The sequence below is a fragment of the Podarcis cretensis genome (assembly GCF_951804945.1).
Source record: "Podarcis cretensis genome assembly, chromosome: 4".
Classification (NCBI taxonomy): domain Eukaryota; kingdom Metazoa; phylum Chordata; class Lepidosauria; order Squamata; family Lacertidae; genus Podarcis; species Podarcis cretensis.
In genome coordinates, this window is record NC_137173.1 from 59,963,545 (window position 1) to 59,986,519 (window position 22,975).

The window sequence follows — 22,975 nt, forward strand, 5'->3', positions numbered from 1 at the left end:
AATAAGTGTTTTCAGCAGTTCAGGTTATGGTGTATCGTCACACTCTGTAGTCTTTCATTCCCTGGGTTTGCAAATTTGACTTGGAGCCGCTAGAATTAATTCATGGCAACTGGTTATTTTGCATCATGAGAAAAACATTATTTTGCATCATGCCACCTTTTCCTAGTGAAATATCAGCAATATTAGTGTATGTCTAGTTTTCCTATTGGTCCTTGATGTAATAATAATCATCCTTACCAAAATCCATAGTTGTGTCTAAACTTTCTCATCTATTTCGTAAATTCTCTTGACAAGCACACACTTGGTGCTACAATTGCTCTGAAGAGATGGAAGCAATTGCGCGAGATGCTCGTTGAGTTAGTGATGTGGTAACCCTTTTTGTTTTTTGTTTTGTTTTAAATGAAGGTGATTTTCACAATACAGAGAGCACCCAGGACCACGGTTTTGAAGTTCCTGAGGAGAAAGGTCCTCCAGCAGACAGTTGTGTGGAGAGACTTACTGTATATGAAAAGGCCAGCGACCAGTCTGCAGAAGATGTCAACCAGGCCCTGTGCCCCCACCAGGACAGGAAGCGTAAACATTCTGGTGAGAAAATGCAGAACGATGGAAGCCTTAAAGAAAACTTTGTAGAGGAGCAGGAAGATGAATTTGCATCAAAAGCAAAAAAGAGGAAGAACTCCAAAGGTAACCCGGCCAAGTTGGTCACTCTTTAAGGCATGGCTTGTGAAGTGAACACTCTTTGGATTAACCTATGTCCATTTATGACCTGTGTTGTGCCAATCCCAAATCCTCGCCTGAATTATGTTTGGGTACCTACAAGGTACAAGAATAGTCATTGGACAACGTAATCTTTGGCCAATGCAAATTGCTGTAGTGCATGCAAACCCCTCCTGAGCTAATCTTTTAAAAATGCATAGTGTGGTGGTGAAGCTGAAACAATCTGCCCCACAAGTGAACTATAGCTTTTGTTTCAAGTTGAGGGCCTTTTGATTAATTTTTAGTTATTTTTCCATTAGATGACTGGCCTGAGAGGGAAATGACAAACAATTCCTCTAACCACTTAGAAGAGCCCAATTGTAATGAGGTGACCAACCTGAAGGTGTGCATTGAATTAACAGGGCTCCATCCCAAAAAGCAGCGTCACCTGCAGCATCTTAGGGAACTGTGGGAGCAGCAGGTGTCACCAGAGAGATCCCCACCCGGCAAGTTGGGCCGGCAAAGCAGGAAAGATTTAGCTGAGGCTGTTCAGCCAGAGGCCACTGCAAAGGTCAAAGACTGCACAGAAGAAAGGCACACCAAGAAAAGGTCAGAGGTCAAAAGCAATAGAAGTTGGTCTGAAGAGTCCCTCAAAACAAGTGACAATGAACAAGGTATGCAGAGATTACTAGGGAAATCTAGCATTACTTAGTGACGCATGCTGCCACCAGTGCTAAGAAGCTGTCAGTAGTTTTTTGGGTAGAAGTTTTATATTATATTATATATAATATAAAATTTTACTATGATCATATAAAGGACTTAAAGTGCCACTATTAAACCACTTATGCTTGTTTTGCCAAATCTGTAGTGTGTGGTGCTAATTGTGTTTTAATGCCACATCCTAGATGTGTGTGCTGTCTGTGTCGTGTGATTCCCTCCCCGCTTCAAATTGGGGGTGGGGGGGGAGAGAATACCAAAAACCTAAAATATTTTTGTCTGTAGGTTCTTTTTGGTCATTTTTGCTTTTTGATATTCTTAACAGTTTGTGACTTCATAACAGTCCCCCCCCCCATCTTTACCGGTCAGGAATGATTTTGATTTCATAACAATTTTTGACACGTATGAATGAGTGTAGATTAAGGAAGACAGTATGAAGAGTACTGCATCTTTTAACCACTTGTGGGAATTCACTGCTCCATTAGGTTTGAACTTCTGAGTTAATTTTTTCCTTCTCTGGAAAGCTGGAGGGAAGGAAGCGGTCTCCTTGTGTTCCATTCTCTTTATGCCAGGAAAGGTGCACAGGTGTCTTTTCCTGAATCTTTTCCGCTTTGTGGTTAAATGCAGACTAGCTGAGTTCTTCGACCTAGCCTGCTTTACCACTTCTTTCTTCTCTTTCCTAATTAGTCGTCGTCAGTTTTGTATCTACTGCATCTTCTACACATAGATTGTACTGAAAACCAGTTCACAGGAAATAAAATGACAATTTAAATATAACGACAAGCAACGTAGCTGTCATACACAATAAAAATCTATAGAAACCTACTATAACATTGAAATATAAGATTTCATCTCCAACTGGGAGCAGGTCTTTGGGAAAGAGCTTCTGAGGGTCAAATTATATGTTATGTTAAATTCTTGTTTAACCCTTTCTCCTTGCACTGTTGTTCTGACTAATATCGCTCCTCAGAGCTGCTATAGGTACCAGCAGCAGGTTCCCTGTAAGAGCAAATAGCAGCTGGAGGAGGGAAGGATTTTAATCAGGACCGTGGTGCAGGGGGAAAGGGTCAATGCCCTTCCCATGTGCTGTGCTCCAGATTGCAGCTGCTGTGTTTTAAAATCAAAACAAAACCTGAAACATATTAAATCAAATCATGCATTTAATGTAACACATAGTTTGGCCTCTATCATTTCAGACCGCGATAGGCAGAGTTTTGTTTTTTTGTTTTTATATGGGAGAACATTCTGTTATTGAGAGCAGAGATCTGAATCGTTGAATGTTCTCCCATACAAAAAGACTCCCTGAGCCCGGAAAGGAATCATATGGAAAATGACCCTTCTTTGCAACATGCTAGTTTTCCAGGTATGGGGATATTTATTTATTTTTGGAAGAGAGGAACATTGAAGTGCAAGCCCCTACTTCCTGCCTGAAAAGTCCAGCCACAAGTTTCACCCTGGTGAAAACTAGGCCTAAGTCTACAACAGCTAGAGGACTCACCACTTTCTTATATGTTTTTTTTTTAAGTTTTTTTAAGACAAGAGAGAGAATTCTTCATTAGATAGACAGATCAGACTCATGAGTCAAACCCTTGGTTTCTATTCCATTCATACATTGCTTGATCTTGCAGAAACAGAATTTAAGAAACCTTGATCTGATGCACTGTGAATTCAGATACAGTCATACCTTGAGTTGAATGCGCTTCGGGTTGAGCGCGTTCGAGTTGCACTCCACGGCAACCCGGAAGTAACAGACGCGTTACTTCCGGGTTTCACTGCTCACGCATGCGCAGACACTCAAAATGACGTCACGCGGATGCGCAGTAGCGGCGAAACGCGACCCACGCACACGCAGACACGCCATCGCATCTTGCGTTCCATTCGGGATGCAAACAGGGCTCCGGAACCACTGTACTGTTCTTACTCTAAAACCACAGCTAGTCATTCATTTTTATTCATTTCAGTTGTTCTGTTGGTCCCTTTTGGGTTCTGTAGAAGTTTAGTTCTGATTCCTCTTACCTGAAAATTGTCATGTAAACAAACTCATCATGAACCTCTTTGCTTTCTTTACATTTCCTTCGTGTCTTAGGGAATCCTTTTCTCTCTTCAGGCATGGTCAGTAGAATGTTACAAAAGTGGATTGAACATTGAAGCTATGAGAAATGCATTGTTGGTTTTTTAGAGAACCTGGTCACTTAGGGTCATTATATCCTGTTTCTGATTGGATTGTGTACATGACATCCTTGCAAAAAGCAACTCTTGAAAGTTAGGTCCTTGCAATGCAGCAAACAGGAGAGACAGCTGCTTAATGGTTAAGAGCCATACAACACTGAGAAATAGATGTTTGGATCTATGAATCCCTTTTCAGAATGCTGCAAGAAACAGACCCAATGCTTTCCTCATTTTTGGTGCACAAAGGGAGACTTTTTCAAAGGCAGAAATGGGAATTGGGCACTCAACCAGCGTTTCTGATTATGGAAACTGTTTCTGTGTCCTTTGAATTTTACACTCCACTGTGCTCTACAAAAAGCAAAAATGGGTTTCCTGAGGTGGAAAGGTTTCAGCAGTTCTATACCTGAAAGAGCAGTATATTCCCACTTTGCTAGCATGTCATTACAGGTAAGGAAGCCTCTTCTCTCATCTGCATCCATATAAACAAGTACACTGAGAAGGAGGCCTGATTCATATCTCCTTTGCCACGATGCTTAGATGGTGCAGTGCTAGACTGTGTGGTTGTTTACTGTGCTTAGATCTCGGAACAGCAAACTTTGTTTAGCAGATGTACCCGCCCATTACAATTACTTTTTATTGCTTATAGTCCAAATGTGGAATTGCTTAATGCGAATGTAAAAGTTTTAAAATAATGTTAGGTGTGTGTGTTCTCTTTCCTTTCAACACACTATGCAATGTACAATGCCTTTCCTCCCCATTTAGGTATCCCTCCATTCCCAGCATCTCCGCACATGAAGACCCTTTCATCTACCAATATAAACAGCAAAAGGCAAGCCCAGCCAAGCTGTACTCCAGTTTCAAGGTTGGCTGCCAAGCAGCAGAAAATGAAAGAAAACTGGAAGACAGATGTGCTGTGCACAGACGAGGAAGAAGATTTCCAAGCTGCATCCCTGCTGCAGAAACATGGCGACTGTGAGAAGCCACCAGGGAAACGTCAGTGTAAAACAAAACATTTGGCACTGCAGGAGAGGAGAAGGAGGTCATCCCTGACAGGAGATGATGTTACTGATCTCGAAAGTGCTGAGGAGAAGGTATCTTTATTTCAACCCAGTTGTCCCACTAATATTTCAGGTTTGGCTAATATCAGCCACTTTAAACACTTAGCTTGTTGTCTTATGTAGTGGCACTTCCAAGCCCTTTCTGTTTACTTTAAAACACATTGTACTGTTCTGCAGCGCACAATCCACTTTACTCCAGGACAAATCTGTGAGGGCTCCTCCGATTCTTTCAGGATTTTGATCTTAAACTTTTAGATGGTATAAATCTAGAAGCCGACACTACTACACTTTTAAAGAGAGAGAGAAAGGAAAATGGATTTTCAATGAATTATTAAGGATGGATGGGTGGGGTGTGGAATCCAGTAATGATTTTGACAGGTCATAGTTAATGAGGAGAATCTGGAAGAGACCAGAGGCTCCTTCAGACTGTGACTCTTCGCCAGTCACATCACATGAGCAGGCATTGTACAATCGCCTGCAGCAGCAGAGTCCCTCATTATTGCCTGTCTCTTCAGCCCTCACAGCTGCAGATTGCAAGTGCCCCTCAGGAGACTCCCCCAAGTCGTCCCATGCCGCCAGAAGCCCGAAGGCTTATTGTCAATAAGAACGCTGGAGAAACTCTTCTGCAAAGGGCAGCCCGACTGGGATATGAGGCAAGCATTGTTTCTGAAGTTCACTACTCTGAATTACAATGTGGAAGATGCTTGGTGTCACACATAATTCTAACTGTGCACGTGGTTGGAGTCTCTCTTTGTGTTCCTTCTCAACATGTCGAAATATCTCCAGGCTCTCTGTTCTGTTTCTTTATTCAAGCGTGCAATTAGTATATTTTGTGAACAGGGCTAGGAAAGAAACAATATAAACCCCTGTAAGTTAATAACCTTGAGCCTGAATAGGTGCCAGTCATTTTCAATAAGAAGTCAGTTCTTGATGTGCTTTGCAGGATGGGGATAGTGACTAAGTAGTGGGGGATGGGGATAGATACCCCGATACACAGCCAAAGTTAACATATATGCTACATTTCAGGAAGGTTAATTACCGGCACAGCTTTGGCAGTGTGAGAGTGTGGACACGCTTCATTTCAGGGCTGCTTTTGAACTTCGCATTTTAATGTTATGAATATATATTTTGTGATGCATTCCCATATTTGAAAAACAAACTGGCATTTAGAGCTGGTAAATCACTGGGACTTGCAGACTTGCAGGTGAAAATAGTCATATGTACAAATAGTTTGGAGATCAGACTTATTAGCAAAGCAGCTCTATAGGTGCCTATGTCTTTGGGTTTATTTTCCTTTCTACATTTTTAGACGTTGCTTGTAAGAATGCTGCCATTCTTAAAATGCTGTATATATATATATATATATAGAGGGGGGGGGCGGGGGATGGGTTCAACTTGCTGTACTCCTTTTCCTTGATGAAAAAGAGAAGAGAATCAGTTCAGTATGTTGAAGCCTGTGTTGAGGGGCTAGATAGCAATGTGGCAAACTGAAATACGGGTAGTGGTGATATATGGTGCATTTAACTTCTTGTGTGGTAGGGCAATGTGGCATCTTGTATATGGGAAAAGTCCAGTGATTATAGTCACAATCAGACAATTTCATTCTCCACTGCACTTTCTAGTCTTGTTGTGTTGGATGAGTTTCAGTTAGCAAGACTTATGGACATGGACAAGGTGCTTGACTTGGTTTGGGCAACTACTTCTGCTCTTCTCCCTTGATGCTCATGGTTTTTTAAAACAGCAGGGAAAGGATGGTTGACCAGATCAGAGAGGTGATTAAAGCCTCTTTGCAAGAGGGGGTGGGCCCCCCACCTATCAAAAGGAGATAGTGTTAAGACCACTCCTTAAGAAACACTCTATGGATTCAGAAAATCTAAATAGAAATTGGTCAGTCACTAATGTTTCCTTCTTGGGCAAGGTTCTGTGGGGTTGCAGGACAGATCCTGGGTATCCTGGGTGAAACCAATCTTTTAGTTCCATTTCAGTTGGGATGTAGGCTTGCTTTGGGTGACCCTGTATAATGATCTCTGTTAGGAGAGAGACAGAAGAGAGTGTCCCTATTGACGCTAATTGATTTCTCAAGGGCTTTTGACACCATTGGTCATTCTATGCTTCTGGAATGACTGTCTGAGCTGGGGTTAGGTGGCACCACTACCAATCTGACTTGGATGGTTGTTTTCAGAGGGTGGCACTTGGGGAGTATTGTTTGGCCCAGCATAGGGTTCCAAAGGGTTTAGTTTTATCCACCCATACTGTTTAACATGTTCATGACACTGCTGAGTGAGGTCAGTGAGTATGCTGTAAGCAGTATGCTGATGACACATAGCTCTACTTTCCCCTTATGTGTGCAAATGTGGCCACGGATGTGCTGGATCAATGTCTTGCCTCAGTCATGGGCTGGATGAGAGCCAATAAACTGAAGCTCAATCCAGACATGACTGTTAGTGGGTGGTTCACTTGAGCAGATGAGTGGAATGTGCCCCGCTCTGGATGGGGTTATACACCCTAAGAAGGTGCAGGTATGAATTGCATGTAGTTCTGGATCTGTTACACTTGCTTGAAGCTCACGTAGGTGGCACAGAGTGCCTCCGATCAACTTTGGCTGGTGGCCCAGCTGCACCCCTATCTGGACAGGGCCCACCTAGCTAGCGTTGGCTACACTCTGGTTACCTCTAGGTTAGTTTACTGTCATGTGTTAAACCTGGAGCTGCCCTTGAAGACTGTTCTAAAACTGCAGTTGGCGTGAAATTCAACAGCCGGGTTGTTATGGCCCAAGCACATGACACCAATCTTGGCCTGACTGCACTGCACCAATTAGTTTCCAGGCTCAAGTCAAAGTGCTGGTTGTGACCTACGTGGCTTTGACCTATGTGGCTCAGCATCCCAATTCCTCAAGGGCCTCTTCTCCCCACATGAAGCAACCCAGACCCTATTCTGTGTGACCTGCTGTGGGAGGTGTGGAGGGTGGCAACAGGAGAAGGAGCCTTTTCCATGGTGGCCCCTCTCCCCTGTTAATGGGGTGCTCTCTCCAGGGAGGCACACCAGTGCCTGCTTCTAGGTACCAGGCAGAGCCATTCTTATTCACCTAGGCCTTGGGATCTTAATTTTAGCAGGGTGTGGTGGATCTGGAGCTGTTTTTATGTATGTTAGTTGTGCCTGCTGAGTGCCAATGGGGTGTGTATGAACAGAATAGAAAAGGAATGTTTAGCTGACTAGGAGCACTCCCATGCTGCAGCATTTTGTTGCAGGACCCACTTGTCTCTGTAGGATCTATAGGTGTTAGTAGTGGAGACAGTTCTGAACCTCTGTTCTTCAGCCACGTTGGACTTCTGAGGATGGACATTGAGCACGAACAACAAGAGTTCAGCGCCACCTTATTTGTATATGTAACAACATTTTACATGAGACGCCCTTGGAAACGTTCTGCTTTTATAGCTACCACATGCCACTGGGAATCTTGCCTCTGACTTTGACGAGGTGTCCCATAGCTTAATTAATTCAAACTGTATTCCACGAGGCTTCAAGGAAAACAAATAAGGACAGTGCTGAAGGCCCTTTCCAGAGTAAACAGCGGCAAATACCAGATTAAAACTCCTCCTGAAACAGCTGTACTGAATGCACAGTTTGATGGGGAAAGGGAGAGGCATTCCTAGGTGGTACTGCCTGTGTCTTGACTTAGAGATATCAGTTACATGTCTCCTTTTCCTTCATCATGTCTGCTCAGTGCCAAATGAGATGTGATTGTTTCAGCTCAGTTTTGTGTATTGAAACACTCTGTTAAGAGGAAGATTTTAATAGCAATGTGAGTTTAGTAGGTTGGGTGCCAACTCCACTGTGTACCTATTGCTTACCTCTTCATGGACCTTCTCCCCAGAAGCATTTTGCTTGGTTGTGTTTCAGAGCTTGGCTGTGAAGATATGGGTGCCTGTGGGGCTGGGTCGGGCAAGAGATGCGCCATAGTGCCCAGATCACCAACTTCCATTAAGGAAAAAAAGAAAAAGAAAGTTTATGGCACTTTTAGAACCCAAGCTGTGAAGCAAAATGTGCAGCCCGATTGTGGAAACTCTAGAGAAGAAACACCTTCGCTTGCTTTTCACTTTTCCACCTTTTATTCTGGTCTTCCCTGGTGGAGAAGGGGTTGCTGCCCTATAGAAAACAATGTGTTTCTCCAGGATTCGAGTGTAGCTGTGATTGGGGAATAGTCCATCAATTCAAAAGCAGCAGCAAAGCCAGGAGTTGATTATCTTTTGAACTTGGGCAAACTCTTACTTAAATTAAAACAATTTTAAAAGCAGTTGGCCCAATACCAAGCAGATAAAGGTCCTGCCTTGTTATACCCATGTTGCAGGACTATGGCTGTAGCCGAGAGAGCAATAAGCTACACCAGCTGTGCAAAGTGCAACAACCCAGTGTTGTTGCACCTATTTTGGAGGGATTTTGTGTAGTGCACGTCAACCCTCAAAGGTTGTCCAGTGCTATCCTGGTGTGTGCGGTTTATTTTTTTAGAGAGAGATGCAGCTGGCAGGGAGGGTTGTGAGATTGATTATAGCAGCAGTGCCATTCATTAAGGGCTGGAGGTGTGTGAAAGGAGCAGGGAAAGAATTGCAGGTTTCAGCATTGAGTGGAAAGATGTTGCTTAGAAGAAAGTCGGATGTATAAATTGAAAAACAACAGAGAAATAAACCTGGAGCCCAATTTTCCCAGAGGCCATATCTACCCAGGTCTCTTTGCCACTACTCAGTCAACAGATCTAGTTTGATGCTAGCTATGTTTTATTTATTTCTTTGGAGTAATAAATTAACACTCTCTCCCCCTCCTCCCGCCCATCACCTTCCAGATGTGTAGGCAGAAGTTAATGGCAGATAAGCCATAGTTGAGGGAAAGTCTGTACTCAACACCTGTACATTGCTTTAAAGTCAGGCATGCACACACTTTTCTTTCTCTGTGATTTGGACAGTTTACGTGTTTAAAACATGCACAACTGTTGTCAGGACTAGATTGGCCCTGCACTGGTGTGCAGCTGGCAACCTTTCAAATGACCTCTCTGATGTGACAGGCATAATCAGCTGAAATGCTGTAGTCCATAAGACAGCCAGAAAAGTGTCTTAAACCCACAATACAACAAAGTTTTGAGATTTGTTGACAAACTTGTTTTCTTCATCTCTTAAATATAAATTGACAGGGAAAATATTATCTAGAGGGATGTTAAAATAATTTGTTTTTGTGGTAGATTTTGTATGACCTTTCTAATTTTTTGTTGTTGTTTTTTTAAATAAAATTTCTCATCCAAGTTTGTGCTCTCAACATTTTCCCTGCTATTGTACAGGAACATGCTAGAAAAGTCAGTGAATTTGTGAGCGGTGGTGAGGGGTGTGTGTGCATTGTGGATAGGGTTGTAGACAGGAAATCCGAGGTTTCCTTCATGGTTTTCCCAGAGGAATGGGGTTTTGCTGGTAGAATGCATTGCAGGCCTCAGCCTAGGAAAGTCTGTTGGCTGCCATGATACTTTGGCTGCGAGGGATATTTGCTCATAGGCATTGGGTTTCCAAATGCCCTTCTTATCTGACTGCTTTATAGAAGGACTCCGCCTGGAACATTCCTCTTCTCTTCCCCCTCCCCAATTGAAACACTTCCCAGATGAATTGTGTCCCTCCCTCCTGTTTTCTTTAAGTGATAACCTCTGGTGTTAAAGATATCTCCATAGCAACAAACAGTTTCTTTTCTCCACCCTTCCTGCCTTTCTCCAGGAAGTGGTTCTGCATTGTTTGGAAAACAAGGTCTGTGATGTAAATCACTATGACAGGGCTGGCTGTTGCGTTGTAAAGAGACTTTAGGCACATTATTCTTTCAGTGATTTCCTTTGCTGTCTTGGACGGAGGATGATGCACAGAATGCTCTGTGGATCCGTACTCATGGAACATGGATCTAGAGAGGCAGCCTGCCACACGTACTAAAGCAGCAAATGAGACATGCACACACCCCTCTCACACGCAGACACACACATTAAATAGGATTCCCATTTCTACTAGGCTAGAATGCATCACTTTCTAGCTGTCACGGAAGCATTGAAAATAGTTCTGTGCTTTGGTTGGTGGAAACTGAGATGACTTTATAAATAACTATGCATCTTATAAATAACAACACATGGTTGCATGAAAATGGCATATGGGCTAGAACTGGCCAGTAGGTGTCATGGTGAATGCAGTTTTAAATTCTCTATATTGGGGTTTCCAACCCTTTTGGGCTCAGGGGCACATTTGGAAAATGCAGAAGAAAAGCTGGTGATACACACAAATAACCCACATACTTCCTAAAACAAATAAAACACAAAAAGCTGAGCTCTCCCTCTCCCAAGCAAAATGCTCACAATCCAACGGCAAAACCAGGCAAGGCAATCTGCATCCAAGCAAAAGAAAAATCAGTTCTCTCTCTCTCTCTCTCTCTCTCTCTCTCTCTCTCTCTCTCTCTTTGGCGATCACTCATAGCTGAGTAATATTGTCTTCCATAAACACGGTTTTAACAATGAGTCCATACCACAAACACACAGAGCCCCCTCCAAAAAGCAGATAACCCCAACATACAAACACAATTATCAGGTGAAACACACACCAAGAAACAAACAAAAAAAAATTCTGGCAAAGTGCCACCATTTGGGACCCAGAGGCTTTCCTAGTGGAAAGGGAGGTAAAAGAGCCAGGGTAGGGTGGCTTTCCAGTCAGTTTAGCATCACCAATGGTAATGAGGAAGGCTTTTTTTTTTAATAGAAAAAAATTAGGAGAGTCGGGTGCAATGGTGGTCACCAAGTGGGCATCATGGTGCCTGAGGGCATCACAATGGGGAATTGGGGAAATAATGGGCATAGCCAAGGGAGTAAATAAACCAGGTAAATAAATAGAAATACTTAACTAGCCGGCCAATTGCATCACAGAAAATTCTGTTCTGCCCGCCCCCCCAAACATAAAGCCTGCCCCTCTAAAATAAATCCTGGCTACACCCATATTTATATTCATCAATCTTAATTGTTCTACACAAGCTTCTGCAATGTGTTTTTTCCAGGATTCCCAATTTCAGATCCAAACTAGTCATGTGCTATCAGCCACGTGTTGTGGAATTCGACAGAGAAGGCTGAGATTTCTATGAATTGAATAAATCATGTTTAAAGAGTTAATGAGGCATTTAATTAATTAACCATAAAACTCTACATTGTTACATCTCATGGTTAATGACACTGGATGAAATCCACTGGGAACTTCTCTAGTTCTGTGGCAAGAGGCTGAGTGTATGCAGAATGGGTGCCCTCCTTCAGGGATCTTCGTGCAGATTGAATGAATGGGAGTTAAGCAAAGGCATGTGCTGGGGGTTTATGGGGTGGGGTTGGGGGAATGACAACTAGCCCTGACAATTTCTGGCGTACGTGTCACTTAAATATAGGCAAATGCTTATTGCCTGTTGATTTAAAACTCGGAATTAGTCCCGAGTTTTCTGTGCTAATGTTTTTTGTTTGAAAGCCAAAACTCTGGATGGTCCACAGCTCAGTGTGGCACAATGCATAGATTGGGCACAGAAAGAGGCCCAGGGTGCATCTAGATAAGGTCTTGCAATCTCAAATGGATCATTTAGACACTGCAAATGGATCATTTGCAACCTTAATGAATTTTCCGCAGAAGGGATAAATCCAGCTTAAATGGAGAAAAATAAGGGCTGAGCAATTAGATGCCAATGACATTGTGTGGCCTCTATGAATTGCTTGCATGCATGAGCTCCATTGATCCCACAACACTGTCAGTCCCTGGGATTTCCAGGCAATGGATTTGGGGTTGCAAGGCTGAGAAAGAGCTAGTTGTCGAGCTTAGCTCTGTTGCAGAGTCTCTGCCAGCCAGAGTAGATGATGCAAGCTAGCTGGACCAATGGCCTGATTCATTACAAGACAGTTTCATATGTTTAAAAGCACCCTTTTTTAAGTTCAGTTTAAAATTAAACAAGTGGCAGTTGTTTGTACTAACAAACTGCCCACTCACAGATGATTTGATACTGTTTCTGCAAGCCAGAAATGGAAGGAAATGTATGAAACAACTTTCCCCAGATTTTTATTTTTTAATTGAATTATGTTGCTCATGTTGATGCTGTTGGTCCCAGCTAGCTGTTTGGACCAGCAGAGAAAAGCCTGTGTACCAGACTGACAGATTCCATCATGGCTGGCGTTGGGGTGGGGTGGGGTGGGCAGGGAACACTATCTGGGAGAGCCTTTTAAGTCTTCCCCATTTTGAAAAGACAGACCTTGTTCATAGTATGTGGCTGAAGCACTTAAATCTAAAAAGTCATATGACTGGACTTCTTTCTTTAGCTTGGACTGCCAGTTCATTAGATTCCTGCGATCCACTTTAACCTGGTTAGCAAAGGCCTGCTACACGAACAGCTTCATGCTGTATCCTAGCTACCAACTCCTCAGGTCAGGTATGTGAAGAGTGCAGATTACTGTGGGCTTTCCAGCAGATTTGGAACTGCAAGGATAAGTCTGCGGCGCTGGGGAAATGGGCTTCCTGCATTTCACAAAGTGGACTCTAGTCCGTGAAAGCTTATGCCGTAATAAAATAGGCATCACAGTGCTCTTTATTCTCTTTTCTTCTCTCTGCCTTTACTTGAGAACAAAATGGTTAACTGAACTTGTGAAGGGTCCTGCTAAATTGACAGCATTTGTATCGGGTTCCTTTCACAGCACTTTGTCACCTACTGAGGGCCAATAGAACAGGATCTGCTAGCCCAGGCCTTTGTTCCAGGTGACTGAAGGATCACAGTCTCATTTTTGCAAAACCGCTTTGGTTCCCCCCGCCCCTTACAGTCATGTGGTATACACATTTTATGAAATAAAAGAACTAATGAAATGTTTCCATGACTGTCAAGAGCTTGGGAAAATTGCCTGTGAGCTTGATTGTGTTATCACTACTGCCAAAACACTACCTTGGCTTCCATGGTGCAAGAAAGGAAATAAATAAATCCTGGGGTTGGGCTAGATGACCCTTGGGATCCCTCCCAACCCTATGAAATGTAAGGAGTGTGTATGTGAGACACACTCCCAATCAATTATCTTGGTCGTTCTTGATTCCATAAAGGCATCTCAAATCAGAGATAAAGTGTAGACAAAGGCTACAGTATTTAGACTAGTCTACTCCCTACCGTACCTTGGTGGCACTGTGGTCTAAACCACAGAGCCTAGGACTTGATCAGAAGACTGGAGGTTCAAATCCCCGCGACGGGGTGAGCTCCCGTTGCTCGGTCCTTGCTCCTGCCCACCTAGCAATTCGAAAGCACCTAGCAATTCAAAAGAGTGCAAGTAGATAAATAGGTACCACTCTGACGGGAAGGTAAACAGTGTTTCCGTGTGCTGCTCTAGTTTCACCAGAAGCAGCTTAGTCATGCTGGCCACATGACCCGGAAGCTGTCTGTGGACAACGCCGGCTCCCTTGGCCAGTAAAGTGAGATGAGCGCCCAGAGTCGTCTGCGACTGGACCTAATGGTCAGGGGTCCCTTTACCTTTAGCTTTACTCCTTACCTTACCTTACCTCATGGCAAATTTTCATCTTGCACTGCAATGTGCACAGACCACACCCTGTGTAGTCCAGCATCATGATGTTGTGTATCTTTGTCCATGCCAGTGGCTGCCATTGGCATGGAGCAGAGGCAGGGAAACTCACAACATGATGGCTCCATGTCCTCATGGTGTTTGTATACATTGTGGCGCTGGGGTGAAACCTGTGACCCCAGGGAGCAGTTGAGGGATAAGTTAAAGTATAGATCAGCTCTAACATTATTTGGAAGGAATTAAGATTTCAGTAGTTAATATACAGGATGCTGCAAAGAGGTTTAGTCGAACAAAAGCAGAAGCTGACCTGTTTTCTTCAGGATCTGAAAGAAGAGGAAGGCTTTTGATTATACTTTCAGTGGCTACCAACGTTCCATTCTGCCATAGAGGAAATATTCAGGGTTACAATGGCAGCTGTAAAATGTTGGCATCTCCATGGCACCCTTCTGTTAGTTTTGAAAGTTACTTGTTGTATGTGAACACCCTACATCACAGTCTTAAGTATGTTATTTGCATATTCATTCTGCTCCTGAGACTTGCTTATAAATAAATGGGTTGAGATGCGGAGCTGTTTGGGTTCTCCGAATCTGCCTTTGGGGGCTAGTGGCTTTTTTTGTTTTTCTAAGTTTTGACTTCTTCAATGGGGAGAAGAGCTGTGTAATTTCTTCCCTTCTTGCTTTTGTTACTCCTTAATAGCCCAATGAGAAGGGTATTCCCAGCATGTTAAAGTAAAGGTATGCATGTCTCCACAGCAACAAACAACATGGTCTGTTTTCTCTTGCTTCTCTTTTCCAGGAAGTGGTTCTGTATTGTTTGGAAAACAAAGTCTGTGATGTAAATCATCGTGACAATGCTGGTTATTGTGCCCTGCATGAGGCCTGTGCCAGAGGCTGGCTGAGCATTGTGCGACATCTCCTAGAATATGGAGCCGATGTGAACTGCAGCGCTCAGGATGGAACTAGGTTAGCAACACTTCAGTTACTAAGAGTAAACGGCCACTGCTTTTGTCCCGCATTAATACACAGCTGGGTTGATGTCACCAATGGCTTTGAAATTATGTTTAAAAGAAACGTCGCTTTTCTCCAGCAGTTGAGGCCTGGAGTCTCTCAAGCTTCCGGAACTTGCTAATTGCATTCTACTGCATAAAATTTGGTTCCTCAAAAAATGCTGTGTCCTCCTTTTGCAAATTTAGGCTGCATATCTATCCACATTTTAATCCTACTGGAATCCATATAGCCTGGTTTTGTGGGAGGTCCAGGTGGCTAGCCACTCACAATTCTTGTTCTGATATTTGAGAAACTATACTGGACAATAACATTCTGCTAATTTTCTGTGTTAATTCTCTTTGTTATGTGCCTAACTCTTTTTCCATTCGGAAACCATTTGTGGCTGTAATTGTTATAGGAATAGGATCTCTTGCAGTTTTACTGAACAGTTGAAAGATACTACTTTTTAGTCTTATTTATATCTTACTTATACTTCTAAATATCTTTTTAAATATCCAACTGGTCAAAAGTGCAAGTAATTTGTACACACACCTTATAATTTAGTGTACAACATTGCTTAATTTTACTCATTCTTAATGATATGCAGGCAAATCACCTTCTTCAACCTTTTATCCTTCTACCCATGCCCTCTAATGGCGATATCTTTTTCTAATTATTAAGTCCTTCCTCTTTTTCTTTTTGATTCACTAAACATTTCTGTGCATAATGTTGATAATTGTTGCTTTTAAATACTGTACTAAGATACAAGATGGAGGGTGCCTTTTAGAGTTCTTCCATTTGAATGTTTTATCACTTACCACCAAACCTGACAGCCTGAGGACATTAAATTAGCATGTCTGTGAGCCAAGAGCTCCTAAGTTATTGGTCTTTGCCTATCAACTTGCAATAGTCAAAAGATTTCAAGAAAACACACACAAAAAATTTAATCTTGGTTAAGGTGGCCTATCAGGGACACAGGTGGCGCTGTGGGTTAAAGCCTCAGCGCCTAGGGCTTGCCGATCGAAAGGTCGGCGGTTCGAATCCCTGCGGCGGGGTGCGCTCCCGCTGCTCGGTCCCAGCGCCTGCCAACCTAGCAGTTCGAAAGCACCTCCGGGTGCAAGTAGATAAATAGGGACCGCTTACCAGCGGGAAGGTAAACGGCGTTTCCGTGTGCGGCTCTGGCTCTGGCTCTGGCCAGAGCAGCGATGTCACGCTGGCCACGTGACCCGGAAGTGTCTCCGGACAGCGCTGGCCCCGGCCTCTTGAGTGAGATGGGTGCACCAACCCCAGAGTCTGGCAAGACTGGCCCGTACGGGCAGGGGTACCTTTACCTTTACCTTTAAGGTGGCCTATTGCTCTTGAGCACTCTGTCATTATCACCTTATCAGGTCTATAGGAACATGCTTCCTGGAAGGAAGAACAGTGAAAGAAGCTTGGACAAGGGAGTCAAGCCTCTTTTCTTTGGCCTTAGGCCCACCCCCTGGCCAGCCATCAATTGTCCTCCCTGGCCTAGGGTGGGTCAAAGGCCTGCCAAGTAGGTGGATGGCACCCACCCAGGTGAGCCCCGCTCAGTGCCGCAAACCCGGCCCACCTGTGGGGAAGGGAGGGTGGAAATTGTCCCTTCTCCCCATCTAACTAAATAAGAATCAATGAGGCTGGGCAGGCCCCGACTGTGTGGGGTTTTTTTATTGAGCGGGTCAAGCCACTCAGACCTCCTTAGCACCATAAAAAGAAGGTGCTTGTATCTCCTTGAAAACTGGAGATTCCGCAGCCGCTTCTTTTCTATAATGTGCAAAGCTCCAGGACAATAATTCAGCGGTAGACAGCACCTGTTTTGCATGCAGAAAGTCTCAGGTTCAACCCCCAGGTAGGACTAGGAATGTCCTCTTGTCTCAAACCCCAGAGAGCTTCTGATGGGAATTGTAGTCTCAAAACATCTGAAGGGCCGAGTTTGAGGAAGCCTGCCGTAGAATCCATGCAATGGGACCACTTGGTGCAAACCACATTGCAAGGTTTTGTACGTCCACCAGCTGTGGTATAGAAATCCTGTGTCCATGCGCTGTTTTCAGTGGTGCGAGACAGCTACACTCCTAGAACTATAGTATTCTGGGAGCTGCCATCTCCTGAGAATGAGCCTAGCAAGCATACTGTGGTCTCCAGGCTGGCACCTCTCCTCATATTTGTGTGGCGAGTTCCCGCCCCCCTCAGGATAAATAAAGACACCAAACACCAGAATTTAAGGTTAAATGGGCGAATTAGGCCACAACTTTATTGAATTCAGGAAAGAGAGGCATTGGCCTTAGGCATTGGTCCTATCGACTATCCGGCTCCAGCCCATTTGCTGGAGACACGGGAAGGGTTAACACCATAGAGGGGGAGTCTCCTGCTGAGGCACGTCAACTAGGAGCTCCCCCGGGTCACCGCTCGGGGGCGTGCCCTAGGCCCACACCTCCATAGGCTTCGAACAGGGCCACCCCCCCCGGAGTCCTTTATCGGACCACCCTTCGTTCACTGGGGGGAGGTGATGGCGTTCCTCCCCTCCCCCACATCCTCTTAACCCCTTCTTACCAATGCCTAACCGCCACACGAGCAATCGCTCGCCGCCAATACTCTCATGCCTGAAACCAATCCCTTATCCCCTTTGCTATATCCATCAGCTAAATATCATTTCCAGCATCCGAGAGATGCACGCCATCAGCCAAATATCATTTCCCGCATCCGAAAGATGCACGCCATCAAGCCGGTTGAGGGCCTGACAGTCGAAACGTATGCCCGGGTGGTCAATGACCCTCCCACCCAGGGCTGCCACTCTACGCACCACTGCCAGATCCAAGGCTTTCCTAGCCCTATTTATGGCTATCGGGCACCTGCAATCTCTCCAAACCTGCCTCTCCATCAACGAGGCCCAAATAAAAATAATAGTGACGTTTGGGTAAGAGGCCTTAAGTTCCTCAAAGTCACTAAAGATATGCCACATCAAGTCGACTGCCTTTCTGTAAGTTAACTCATTTTCGCCTAATTGTATAACTAAAGCATATGGGGGGCCCTCCGCTGCCGCTCTGGCCCTAATAGCGGGCAACATTTCGGCCCAGCGCATTCCCCTCCGAGAGATCCAAGATATATTGATGTAGTTAAGGTGCGGCCCGAGACCGGAATTGATGGCGCGGACCCTGGCCCAATGCACAATGCTGTGCCCGATTATTCAGATGCGCGCCCTCATAGCTCCTGCACCCTAGGTCCCCGTTAACGGCATGGTATCTATCCCAGTGGACGATGCAGGGCCTATACGCCAAATATGCACCACAACGTCACCTGAAAGCAAAAGAAGGTAACAAAGCCAGGTCAGGTATACTGTGAACAATCACAAGGTCTTACGAATATATCCTTTACATGCATCAGACTTCCCTTAATGCATCAGACTTCCACTGCCCCCAAGTCCTTCATCCTTTCAGCTGAGAGTCCCAAATGCACTGCTGTGGTGGCGGCCCCAATCCTAAAGGAGTTAACCGCGAATTCAGCTGAGGGTAAACCGCAGGCAGCAATCGCCCTTCGCATAACGCGCGTGGACTGATGCCGTGCAAGGCCGGAGCCATCCCAATGTTTGAGGAATGGACCTGAGACGGTTGGTCTCACGTACATGAAATGTTTAGTGTCCTTTACTGCTGATCGGTTTTGGAACATTGGACATGCAGGACTAAATTGGATCTGAACCAGGTCAGGTCTCTCAAACTACCCCAGGCAACGGGATCTGGTTGGCCCTTACAAACCACTTCGCCACTGCGCATAGCGCCAAAGGCAATGGAATATGCAGCTTTAAATAACTGGGCCTTGTCCTCGGACCAACAGATACTTCTTAATTTTTTATTGTATTTTATTTTTATATTATTATTATTATTAGTTTACTTTTATTTATTTATTTATTTTGGAATTGGCATAGAATGTCACAAGTTAAGGGAGCTAGCCGGCGAAAAGAGGGTGAGCCCCCTGTGCGCCAGCCCTAAATAGGGCAGGCCACGCCCCCCCCGGCCAGCCGATTGGCTGGGGGGGAAGACGCGGCCGGGATTCCCCTACTCTCGCGGGGGCTGAAACCAGCCCCCGCTCATGTGGGGGTGGGCGTGAAGCCCGCAACCCCACCTCCTGGGCAGGCCGGAAGTGGCTTTGTGACTTAAGTGTGTAGCAGTGATGTCTTGTACAGAAAGGCATCAGCCTTAGCCTTCAAACAGCTGCTAGTAGTCAGTTTACCTTGACCTATTAAGTCCTCTTTGTCTTGGGCCCAGCAGACCGATCAAACACTTCTCTCTCTCTCTCTCTCTCTCTCTCTCTCTCTCGATTTGCCAAAGAGGCCCTACCCTACTAAAAATCTAATATCATTTCAAGGGGGAATGTCTGTGAAGGAGCAGATCAAGGCTGTCTTCTTTCTTTAGAGACAGGTCTTCCAAGTATGGCTTTTGTTGCACTTCGATTGTTTTTAGATAGTACAAATTCACTCATTCAACAGAGATTATGTATATAAAATGCAATCAGATTCAGTCGTTCAACAGAGATTATGTATATAAAATACAATCAGAATCTATCAGGTCCTTGACTGTTCTGAATTTTAAAGAAACAGGAAATACATTCAGGCTCCTCGCAACAATTTGTCACTGCCCCAAGGATATGCTGAAGCAGAAACACCCTCCCATGTTCCTAGTGAGGCGTGCCTTGTTGTCTGGATAAGCCCCAAAATGGTTGGTGTGTTGAACAGTGGGTGTAGGATTGCATCCCAAAATCATCCACATATAGGAGCTGGGAGAAAATCCAGTAGGGTTTTCTGCCCTGTTCCATCTGACATGCAACTTCATCTGTCCTCTGTAAGTGTCCTTGAGAGTTTTGAGAGTTCTCATCGGATGTCTTTCTATTTATCTGTAATCTTGAACCTTTCGTGCACTTATCAGAGTGGGAAGTGGAAGGACCCCCAGCTTCTCGTCCCCTACTTTCACAATCCACTCCCCTTCTGTGTGGTTTTAGAATTTGCTGTTGAGATGCATTTGTTTTTATGAAATTCCTAATTCCCTTCACAGTAACAAATGCATGTGCTTGGAATGAGCTACCATCTCACTCAGATTCACATTGATGTGGCTACACATGCTGAAAAGCCATGACTCTTCACGCCAGACTACTTATGCCTTTCATTTCCCCCCAACCTGGTGCCCTCCAGATGTTTTGAATTAAAACTCATTAGCCCCAGCCAGGAGTTGTAGTCCAAAACACATTTGTGGCTGGCAGGACAAGGCTGTGTGGCTTCCAAATGCTGCACTTCACTGCCAGTTACTGAGAAGAGGAGCGGCAAGGCGTGTGTGCATGTGTGTGTGTGTGGTGTGGGTTGCAGCATCAGGAACATCTGCATCCACACTGAGCTCTCCTGCCGCCTTGTCCCTCCCTCTTGCAGCTGCAACTGCCAAACACATCTGGAGGGAGCAGGTTTGGCTGCATTTGACCCACTGGCTTCCCCTCCTCCATTTTCCCATTTCCTCAGTGAAATAACCTATTGTTATCAATTCATATATTTGCATACTGCTTAATAGTAAATCAGTTTCTAAGCAGTTTACAAAATAACAAATGACAGCATGTATATATATAACAAACAACGAACCTGGAAAAACTAGTATTATACAATACAAAACGACAACACGGTGCCATATAAAACAAAACCTACCCAAAGCAAAAACCCAGCAGCACGTTTTGGAAAAAATCTTAAGAGTCTGGGACTGCTTCCCTCTTCAGCCTCCCTCTTGCCATTTTCACTTTGTGATTGGCAACTGTGTGTGTTAAGGGTTAGGAAGATGAATGTGACTTTTTAAATGGGCAGTTTTCAAGCAGCTTGTAGGGGGGCAGGTCTCACCTTAAAAGTTGGGCATCGTAGAAGTGTCTTCAATTACCGTATTTTTCGCTCTATAAGACGCACCAGACCACAAGAGGCACCTAGTTTTTGGAGGAGGAAAACAAGAAAAAAAATATTCTGAATCTCAGAAGCCAGAACAACAAGAGGGATCACTGCGCAGCAAAAGCAGCGATCCCTCTTGCTGTTCTGGCTTCTGGGATAGCTGCACAGCCTGCATTCGCTCCATAAGACGCACACACATTTCCCCTTACTTTTTAGGAGGGAAAAAGTGAGTCTTATAGAGCAAAAAATACGGTAACCCCACCCCAAGGAACTAGACTTATTCACAGGAAAGTATACATACTCTACTTACTTACAACCATGTATGACTCGTTTTATATATTGGTATATTTAATACAAATTTATTTTTCTAGGCAATACTACTCCATTTACTATTCCTCTCATGATGATGATAATAATAATAATATATTATATGATCCTGTTGCATTAAGTGCCCTCACGATCCATGTTAATAGCTCTGCACAGCAATCATGATGGCAGATAGATTTAGGCCATTTTCCTTTAAGAGAGGAACATGGCAAAACATCTTTGTGTTCTTTTCTTACGGTAGGTCTGCTGGCTCATGAGCCGACATCCTGTAACAGCTAATTTTTAAGAGAGGAGCGGGGTGGGACATTGCCACTAGGTTACACCTAACCTAATGTTCTTCAGGGGAAACCTTGCACTGAGATATTAAAAACCGCCAACCGAATCAAGAGGTCACTCATGTCATGTGAAATATCTTGTCCGGTAAATGGACCAGGGCAATTCAGCTAGTGGTGTGTGTAGAGCTTCATGGGAAGGGCTTAGCTTGAGAAACTTGTTTTGGATGCCAGGGGCATGGGAAGTTGTAATTAAAGGTATGGCATCTGAGCATATGCAGAGTGCCTTTCCCTTTGCGCTTAGTGACTCCCCTCTCCTACTATATATATTTGGATTCTAGATCAAAAGGTTCCGCTTCCCCACAGCTTAAACTATGGTGAACTGCATCCCACTCGCACGACCATTGCTCAATTTCTGCTTCTGTATGAATATTTAACTTCTCTGCAACCTGATATTGAAGCTGCCCCATCCCGTTTGATGCCCCAAAAGACCACTGTGCTTCTTTGGTGCTTGGTAGCTGCTGTAAATTAAATGAACCAAAAGATGGTGTTGTGCATGTAATCTCAACCATTAAGAAACTTAAAATGAGTTTACCTAGCTATGTGGTCCAATGTTAACAATTCTTATATTTACTTTAAGGTGGCTTTATTATTACTTGCTGGATATATAAAATGTTTGCTAGTATAATCTCTCCCTTGCCCCCTTGCTCCTGTTGTCGCTTTCCATTACTTCTAAGTTTGCTCCCCATTCAGTTTTTCGTAGCCTCTTTCCTGTCCTCTGGCTCTCATACACTAATATGGAGCCTGTCAATGGGGTCAGGAAACGCAGACAACTTGGTTAGCCACTGGTTGGTGTGTGCGTGTTAAGAGAGATTGGGTTATGAAGCCTGAAGAGCAGCTGCTTCCTGTGCTGGCTGCATGCAACAGCTGAGATAGGAAGCAGTTCTTGCAGGTCGTGAGGCTGGTGGGAGGATGAATGAAGCTACAGCCTAGGAAAGGCAGCTGCTGTTGAGAGTGATGTGATCTCTATAGGCAGGGAGCTGGGGAGCGACTGCAGTAGAACCGACTCTGTGTGCCGCAGCCGTAATGGGAACTCAGGCCAAGTCTTCCCCCAGAGGAATTGACATGAGCACAGCAGGGTCTTTCAGTATCTCCCCCTCTCTTAAGCCTGAGCAGGTGTGCATGCCTTGTGGTCTTGAGGTACTCCTGATTTCTGTACCAGAAAAAAACCTGCTCTCTCGTTTAAA

General features: G+C 44.4%; 1 protein-coding gene across 7 annotated transcripts in view; it reads left to right on the top strand.

Annotated features, from left to right (window-relative positions):
- The window catches only part of BCOR (BCL6 corepressor), an 88,448-nt gene that overhangs the window by 59,886 nt on the left and 5,587 nt on the right, over window positions 1-22,975 (top strand). For 5 of the 7 annotated variants that reach the window (XM_079974479.1, XM_079974477.1, XM_079974481.1 and 2 more), the window contains 5 exons: window positions 406-684; window positions 1,017-1,370; window positions 4,345-4,673; window positions 5,156-5,293; window positions 15,016-15,182. In XM_079974479.1, coding sequence (XP_079830605.1) covers window positions 406-684; window positions 1,017-1,370; window positions 4,345-4,673; window positions 5,156-5,293; window positions 15,016-15,182 — 1,267 coding nt within the window. The remainder of the gene's footprint in view (window positions 1-405; window positions 685-1,016; window positions 1,371-4,344; window positions 4,674-5,155; window positions 5,294-15,015; window positions 15,183-22,975) is intronic. The other 2 variants (XM_079974482.1, XM_079974483.1) reach the window with 2 other exon arrangements.